Raw genomic sequence first — 8,417 nt, forward strand, 5'->3', positions numbered from 1 at the left:
GGACACAATTTAACAAAAAAAAGTAAATACTTACCTTTATTTTGTTGAAGTCTATCACATGAAACGATGGAGGAGCTACTAACAACCTTGGATCAAAAGCATCCACCACAGGCTGTAGAGAAGATGAAACAAAGAACATATAATAAACACTAAGGTACACAGAAGTACAAGAGGCTTTGTGCATCAGGATGACAATCAACATAAGATGAGGGAAAAAAGTGGGGAAAAGTAAGAGAATACTATATCATAACTAGTAAACTAGAGGGGGCAATGACTTTGGAAAAGGAATATAATCCTCTTCAGCTTGCTATGTGGATGCCAAATCCTGTGTTCTAATCTCTAATTTGACAGACTGATAATGGCGTCAAAAGCAGGTAAAGTTACCAATTTGAACATTAACAATGCATTCCTTTTTCTACACCACTATCAGTCTCGTAATGTGAAAATGATAATTACATGTAATCTCTGCTCTGAGGAAGGGGATCCCTAACCAAAGGTTTTATACAGCAAAGACTAAATAGTGCCTACTTTCTTGCATTATCAATTGGTATCCTTCATAATTTTCTGAGTACAAAGCTAATGTACCTGAGAAAAATATCCTTGAAATGCAGTCCCATGTAAGGGTGTCAAATCAACGCCAAAATAGTTTTGTTGCTGCCAAAACAGGGCCTGAAAAGATATAACAAAATTAATCAGTAAAATTAAGGTGGAAATACAAGTATATTAGCTACACAAAAAGAGCAGTTAGAAAATAGTGGTGAATTGTCTTATCAGTTATCACTAGAAGAATGATATATCATGATCTGATTCTCTCTCCATCTCTCTGCCACGTGTGTGTGTGTGTGAGAGGAGAAGTGATAACTCATATGTATGAATTGAAATATGTCAAATAAGTACAACTATAGTGAAAAAGGTGTGTATGAGAGAATGTATAGAAAAACAATACTCACCTTATTAGCAATTTCAACAAACAAATATTCATCACTGAAAGGTGCCATGTGAATCCTACATAGTGAAATGAATTTAAGGTGAAGTTAAGACAAACAGTTCTTTGATAACACCACAAAGTTAGAATGTAAAGTGCATACTTATATAATTATAAACACTGACTCAGATACTAAGTTGCATTTTTTTAAAAAACAAAACAAGCTTGAAAATATACACATAAATGAGATTTTACAAAAGCATTTTGCTTATGTATTATTGTGAACTTCCACTGAAACAGTGATAGCTGTTATTTTCAGAGTAGTTGGTAAATTGACATGGGAAAAATTATATTCGGGGAGGGGGAGGGGGGTTTCAATTTTAAAAGATGGATGCCATTTTCAAAGCGAAGATGTTTACCTCCTTATCCCTGCAGAAACATATCACCACCAGACTGGCCAGTTTAGATAGGTCCATAAGTAACTTTTTATAACTTTTAACTTATGAAAAGTTATAGCATTAATGTTCGGTACAATTTTCAAAATTAACTCGTAACTTTCTAAAAAGTTATTTAAAGTGCTTATGAAGAAGTAAAAAAAAGTGACTTCTATAATAAAAAGCTTTTTATCACTCTCCTTTTAAAATAAGCACTTTTGTGACTAAAAAACCAAACACAAAATAACTTATTTATAAGCTACTTTTAATATAACCCCTTATGTTTTAAGCTTCTTTTCCAAAAGAGCTAAATTAAGTTATTTATCCAAACTGACCCAGCTAGACCCACAATTAACTACAGCAAAAACGAGTGCTTCAAAGTTTATGTATACCTCCCCACTGAAGGAAACATTTTCCCATGAGGTGTGAGAAACCTGTCTCTGGCAATGACATAAGACTCCAGCATTCTTTCATTAACTAACAAAGTGCCTGCGGAACAATAGAACTTCATAATATGAATAACCAATAATGTGGTTTACAAAATATTAACTATGTCGATCCCCATTTTCAAATTTGCATGTCACAACTTAACTCTACATCATGACACAAATAGGGGTAAAATGTAACACAACCCATGCATGAAATATCAGCATCACTTCAGATTGTAAAAGCTAGTAGAATATCAGCTTACCCATGGGCTCAGATATCAGAATATCAGCTTTCTCTGGCAACTCAACATCCTCCACTTTGCCTTTGATAACCTGCAGATTATAAAAAGAATATGATCTACGTGACATACACATACTAACCTTGATCATCCAATAATTAATGAGTACGATTAACGGAGATGACTTTAGCAGAAAACCAATAAAAATTTATAAATTAAAAATCTCACCGTAATTCGTTGACCCAGTATTGGGTTTCCAGCTATAAGTTTTCGTGCATATTCTGCCATTTCAGATGCTTCCACAGCATAAACATGTTTTGCACCAGCCTGCAAAGGAATGACAGCATGACAGGAACTCAATTCAAACTCTTGAAAGGGAAGGCATGGGAGACAGCTGGAGTTTTCAGTTAATTAGAAGCAATGATACTTTAGCACATCCTACAGGTATATTTAGCAAACTATGATTTTTGTTTACCTGAGCAGCAAATAACGACAAAATACCACTGCCAGCACCAACATCAACTACTACACGGCCCATGAAATCAGCACGGTTCTCAATAACTGCAGCATAATATGTTCCTAAAAAAAGATGAACAATGAATTCTTCAGGTAAATACATATGCCTAAAAAAGGAGCAGACAAAAAAGAAATCACTGGAGTACAATTTGATATAACCTGTCCTCACATAGTCCTGCAACATATTTTGCTGATGCAGAAGTTGTCCATAATAATGGAAATACATTTTTGCAGAAGAAGACTCTATCTTTTCATCGAATTTGCTTTTGGAAGTTATCGCATTTGTTCCATTTGGTAGGTTACCCCCTGGTTGAAAACAATCAACTATGCAATTTACATATGTTTGAATTATCAATGGGTTATAAAATGTAATCAAGAAGTTAACAAGAAATGACAAATTTTAATCAATTGATTAACCAGGACAGTCTGACTCCAAACACCATCGTGTTTGCTAGACAAAGAAAAACAGCAGAAGCAGTTAACAAGACATTAAACCAATTCTACCAACAGCACAATAATCAGTTAATTACTCTATAAAGAAATCTGCCAACCAAGTTTCACTAGTATCAACTAGCACAACAAAGTTTTGCGGGACATCTGATTTTAATCTAATAAATCAAAGAATAACAATCCACTTGATATGCTGAAGAATGAAGACTAACATTTTTTCAAAATAAAAATGGTAACCTAATGAAGAATTGCTGCACCCCTTCATCTATGTTTTCTAAAAGATCAAACCAAAATCAACACAGCTTGCCAAAATCCATTCTAAAACACCATAAAATAATCCAAAGAAGCACCTTGAACATTGAATTCCTTCTTCCATTGTTGGTATACACAATGGAAGGCCTCACTATCTTCCTCATTTCTAAACTGAATAGCGACTCCCCTTGAATATGATGTCTGGTTCAAAAATAGCACAGTTAAAAGGCATAACTATTTTGCAGTACATCAATGAAATAGGCAAGGAAACAATGCATCGAACAAACCTCTCAATAACAGAAGTAGCAGTAAATTAAACAAATAATCAAAAGACGGGTTACAAAAATGAAAAGGATGCATCATAACCACAAAATAAAATTCTTTATAAACTATAAAGCTAAAATCTTCAAAACAAGTAAGATAACAAAAAGAAAAGTGAGAAAAACAAATCAGCTTGTTCTAGAATTTGCCAACCAACCAACCAAAAAAAAAAAATCTCAGCTGAGATAGACAGATAGTACTACAAAATGATGCATTTGTACCTGTTTGCCCGCATCGGATCCTTCCACCATGCAAACCGATTGAACAGGACCTAATCTAAATATCTGCAGAGCCAGATAAACCCACATTTAACACCTCACAAAAAAAAAGACATATCAACACAACATTTGCTGCATTGGAAAATGTCCAAATCTGGGACTTCAATATGTCCATTAAACACATTATTCCAGCTCAAAATTCCATCTCTATTATTGTTATTATAACCATCATCATTAGTTAAGTTTTCTTTCACTTACTAGTAACTAAATAAACAGAAACCAAATCAAAAGAATGGAAAATAATCAAACCTGAGCAGCTCGGAGATCTACATTGAGAGCAACCTGATTGGACTCACGGAGGATTTGGAGTTCCGGCAAGGAGCCATCGCCGGAGGCGAAGCGAGCAATCCCCGGCGAAGAAGAACCAGCTTCAGAAGGAGGAGGAGGAATCAAAGAAGAACAGAGCTCAGAGATTGATGCCAAAGCAAACTCTCGGTGCTTCCGCTTCTGCATCGCTACTGAATCCTCCATTGCTAAAACCCTATCCGGCTTTCCCTCCCTCAAAAACCCAAACCCACGCACAACAACGATAGTTGTTCTTCTTTCCTGTATTTATTTAATTAATTTTCCTCCGAATTTTTTCTTCTTCTGTTAAAAAGGAAGAATAAGCGGGCATATGAATCTATTCTATTTATATAGCCATTAGGCTTAAGACTTTGCGTGTGTATGCACCAAGATTAATTAAATAAAATAAAATAAAATAATAATTTGGGGATAGGGAGAACAAAGAGGAACTAGGGTTTTGGGTTTGGGGAAGTTGAGAGCCGCCAAAGATAGAATAGAGAGAGAGAGTTTATAAGTGTTAAGGGTGGGATTGTGGGAACAGTTTTGTTTTGGTTTTGGAGGGTTTTATAGTGTGTGTGGCGCTTTCATAAATTTGTTTTCATTTGTGTTGTGTTGTGTGGGAGAGGCTAACTAAGTGGTGTTTGTGTGTTGTGTGGACTTGTGGTGGTGGTGTTGTGTCATTCTCAATAGTCATAGGGAAAACGAAATTAGGGATCACATTTTCGTCGTTTTATGGATGACGTGGATGTTCCTTTTGGATTCTTTTGGGGCCCACGTTATGGAGCTGACTGAGCTGTGTTGGGAGAATAATCATGGCAAATGAAAATAAATAAATATTTTACTTACCTCTATAAATAATACAAATTTTTACTATATTTAGTGATAATTGATCAAATATAATAATTTAGACTATTAAATGTCAATTTTATCATCTATATTATAAGTTTATAACCACTATTTAACTACTACCATCGTCATGGTTTTCCGTCATCATCATGAGTGAGTTTTCAACCACAACCCCAAATTATTAGTTTGTTGTCATCAACCACTCTAATTCAATAATCAACTCAACAATTAATTTAAAAAAAGAAAAAACTAAAACAGAGATTGAAAAAGAAACGAAGTTGAGAGTAAACAGCAAAGATTGAGTCAATGGAAGTGGAGGCCACCGAGATATGGAAAATGTGATAGCAAACGGGTAATGCGACAGTGGAGACTATAAGTGGCAAACAGGTCGAAACCTGTCGAATTGGACTGTTTGACTCACCACAAAAGGTCGTCAAACTCGCAATACTTGGCCCGCGGGCATTGGCGGAGCGGGCCGGCGGGCGCCTGCCCTTTATCCTCTTTCTTTTTTCGAAAATCGTAAACCAGCTAATACTATAAGCCTATTACCAGCCAATGCCACAAATCCAAACCCCAAAGTAAAATATCAAATGTAATCGATTTATAATTCCCACTTAAACTCTTTTCAAAAATAAAACCTGAAATCTCTTTGATATCATAGTGTGTAGCTACCATTCCTGAAGTATGCTTAAAGTACACATCATCTTTCCTTAAAGTAGTTGAACATCTTTCTGATACGAAGTCTCTTTGAAGCCTTAATTGACTAGTTATGTTGCACTATAATTACAATTACGTTACAAATGAAAACAGCAGAGCGATGAACTTAAAAATAATATTATGAAAAAGTGCGTCACCTTTCTCTACTTAATATTCGGATTCAATGCCTCCTTAAGATTTTTCTTCACAGCCAAACCTATTCAAGTATTCATAAGATAGTTCTTCAGTTCAATGCCAAATTGTCAATATCATTCCATTACTAGATTGGATTCACTGGATTAACATTCCTGATAGCCTGTTACCATATTGCCACATCAATTAGAATCATCAACTGTAATATTTTTAGAACCAAAATAATACAACTACAAAAACTGCAAATGCAATTTAAGGAATCTATAAAAATTGAGTGAGGGTATAGCCACCTAATTAAGTCCTAATGATGTATGTCTAAAGATCCTCTTAAAATTTGAATTAAGAGGAAGAATTTATCATTTCCTGCAATGAAATTATAAAAGCTATATCCAAGTTGCCAGTCTAACAAACCGATTGTACTTCGTAAGAAAGAGACTATTCACAAGATGGTTCAAAATGGCAAATGGCTTACACATTCCAAGAAAAAAACTTGGGTATATAGTTAAATAAGTGTTGTCATCAATTTATCCACAAACAAAGTATCTACAATGTCCAGTATAAGAAACATAAAGCCACAGAGCAGAAGAGGGCATCTCATTTGCTCTTTCAAAAAATCAAAGTAACTTTATACTAAAAGAATGATCAGCAAAATAAAAAGAAAATAAATAAAAAATATTACAATATTTTCAGCTCTACCATAACACACTATGAACCTCAGCAATTGCATGTTTGACATCCACTACAAGCAACTGCAATCTAATCAAAATCATGACTATACTGGCAGCACATAAAAGAATATTGAATAGTATACTATATAGTAATAATAAGATTAACAAAACCGATATGAACCTTGAACATAATCACAACCTCCAAGGGAAAAAAAAAAAAAAGGCACCATTTTCATCAAGATGAAGAAACTGGCAACCTGATAGCCTTGAAAGCAGGATGAAGCAAACCAAGCTCATCTTTAACATCAAGTGGATTACTACTCTCATTCCTCACTCTCTTCACCCTCTTACTTGCAAGAGACTTATGAGTGAAACCATACATCTGCAGAATCTGATTATCACCAAAATTGTATGCACGGTCCATCTGCCTCAAACACCTCTCAACAGGGTAATCCCCAAACTTACCACAAGGCTTGCACCCAACAAAATGTGTCACAAGTGGCCACCTATGATCACCAAGACCAGGGTGATAATTCTCAATCATCTCTTCATAACGATCCACAAGAATTCCCCAATAGCCATGCAAGTAGTAACCATTCTCAAGGTACACTTTGTCACCCCATTTATCCCTCTCAGTTGCAAGTAGATACACCATTGCGGATTGATCGTCTGCTTCAAAAACCGGCCTGTTCTTGAGCTCCCTAGTGAGCAATTTCCCAGCTTCATCCCTAACTTTCCCCTTTGGTCCCATTGGAGCCCAAGAATCAAGAATATCCAATGACCATTGACAATTCCTTAGAAGGAAACTACCAGTGTTCAACCCAATCCAATTTTTCTCATCATACACCATCTCATTCCAACCATGCATCACAAAGTTGTGATCTTTGTACCTCTCCCACGGAACCTCGAACGCCATATCCGTGAACATGGCGTCACTATCCATCCACCATAGAAACTCGACCTCAGGGTGCGACAAGAGCAGCTTCCGAATCAACGGAAGCTTGGCCCAAAACCCTGCCATTTCTGCATCAAATAGCGCCATGTTGTAGAAGATTTCGATCCCGTGGAGCCTGCAATAATCGATTTTGTTCTTAATGGATTTCAGAAGGTAGTGGTCACCGACGGGATTCTCGCACGGTTTTGGAGACGAACCTGTTACGAGAAGGACGCGAGGTTTGTTCGGAGCGATAAAATTTGGGAAATTAGGGTTCTGTTGGAGCCACCTTTTGCGTTGTTGGTCCCAATTGGTGATTCTGGGACCTAATGTGTATGGCGCCTTTGGATCGCGGGTTATTTCGTCCTTGCTGGATGGCTCGTCGACGAGGATCGTGGAGATATCGAAGGTGGCGTAGTTGTTGGTGGTGGTGGTGGTTTTTTCTGAGTGTTGTTCTTCGAGGACGCGGCGGTGAGAGTTGAGGTGGTGACGGAGATTGTCGAAGTCTTGTTGAGGGGTTCCAAACTTGCCGGCGCCAATGGTGCCGCGGAGGACGATGACGGTGAGGAATAAGCAGAGGAACGTGACGGCGCCGTGGCGGAAGGCGCGGCGGATCTGACGGAGCCGCCGGGCGCCGAGGCAGCGAGTTAGCATAACGAATTGGGGGAGGAGCGAGTTGACTCAGGCGAGTTAGTGGGACAACGGAAATTGTCTGAATTAGTGTTACTAAATGTTTTGTTTTTGAGGGTTACGAGGTGATGTATACGATGATGTTTTATGGTTTATTTTTGTGATAAAGATTTTAAGAGAGGGATCAAATTCGAACAAGGAGAAATGAGTAATGTCATGTAATAAGTTGAACGCGATTACGCGTTCCGTAATTATATCGGAGACTCTGGGCTGTTTTCTTACATTGGACGGCCTGTGGCCTGTCGGTGAATTGTTGCATTTTTTTAGTTGATAATTATTAATTAAATTAAATAATGTTATTT

At 36.9% G+C, this 8,417-nt stretch overlaps 2 protein-coding genes across 5 annotated transcripts in view; both read right to left on the bottom strand.

Moving 5' to 3' along the window:
* Nucleotides 1-4,713, bottom strand: part of LOC107639053 (probable histone-arginine methyltransferase 1.3) — a 6,855-nt gene extending 2,142 nt beyond the window's left edge. The window contains exons 1-11 of one of the 3 annotated variants that reach the window (XM_021120915.1): nt 4,093-4,713; nt 3,787-3,849; nt 3,343-3,445; nt 2,702-2,866; nt 2,502-2,605; nt 2,255-2,353; nt 2,051-2,120; nt 1,752-1,848; nt 951-1,005; nt 586-669; nt 35-112 (exon numbers count right to left, since the gene is read on the bottom strand). In XM_021120915.1, the coding sequence (XP_020976574.1) occupies nt 35-112; nt 586-669; nt 951-1,005; nt 1,752-1,848; nt 2,051-2,120; nt 2,255-2,353; nt 2,502-2,605; nt 2,702-2,866; nt 3,343-3,445; nt 3,787-3,849; nt 4,093-4,314 (1,140 nt within the window). In that variant the 5' untranslated portion in view covers nt 4,315-4,713. Of the gene's footprint in view, nt 1-34; nt 113-585; nt 670-950; nt 1,006-1,751; nt 1,849-2,050; nt 2,121-2,254; nt 2,354-2,501; nt 2,606-2,701; nt 2,867-3,342; nt 3,446-3,786; nt 3,850-4,092 lie in introns of those variants that run through there. The other 2 variants (XM_016342469.2, XM_021120916.1) reach the window with 2 other exon arrangements.
* On the bottom strand, nt 5,828-8,283 carry LOC107639054 (xyloglucan 6-xylosyltransferase 2). Of its 2 annotated transcripts, none has more exons than XM_021120917.1 (2): nt 6,749-8,283; nt 5,828-5,887 (listed from the first exon to the last, which is right to left on the bottom strand). In XM_021120917.1, exons 1-2 carry the CDS (start codon nt 8,077-8,079, stop codon nt 5,863-5,865), a joined length of 1,356 nt encoding a protein of 451 aa, XP_020976576.1. In that variant the 5' UTR covers nt 8,080-8,283; the 3' UTR covers nt 5,828-5,862. The 2 variants fall into 2 exon arrangements, with proteins under 2 accessions (XP_020976576.1, XP_016197956.1); XM_016342470.2 differs by having other exon boundaries at nt 5,837-5,986.

This window comes from Arachis ipaensis, chromosome B04 (genome assembly GCF_000816755.2).
Source record: "Arachis ipaensis cultivar K30076 chromosome B04, Araip1.1, whole genome shotgun sequence".
Taxonomy (NCBI): Eukaryota; Viridiplantae; Streptophyta; class Magnoliopsida; order Fabales; family Fabaceae; genus Arachis; species Arachis ipaensis.

Coding starts and splice junctions, on each gene's coding strand:
- LOC107639054 (XM_021120917.1), bottom strand. CDS start 8,079: ATGCTAACTCGCTGCCTCGGCGCCCGGCGGCTCCGTCAGATCCGCCGC. Junction 5,888..6,748: donor CCTGCTTTCAAGGCTATCAG/GTTGCCAGTTTC, acceptor ATACTTGAATAG/GTTTGGCTGTGAAGAAAAAT.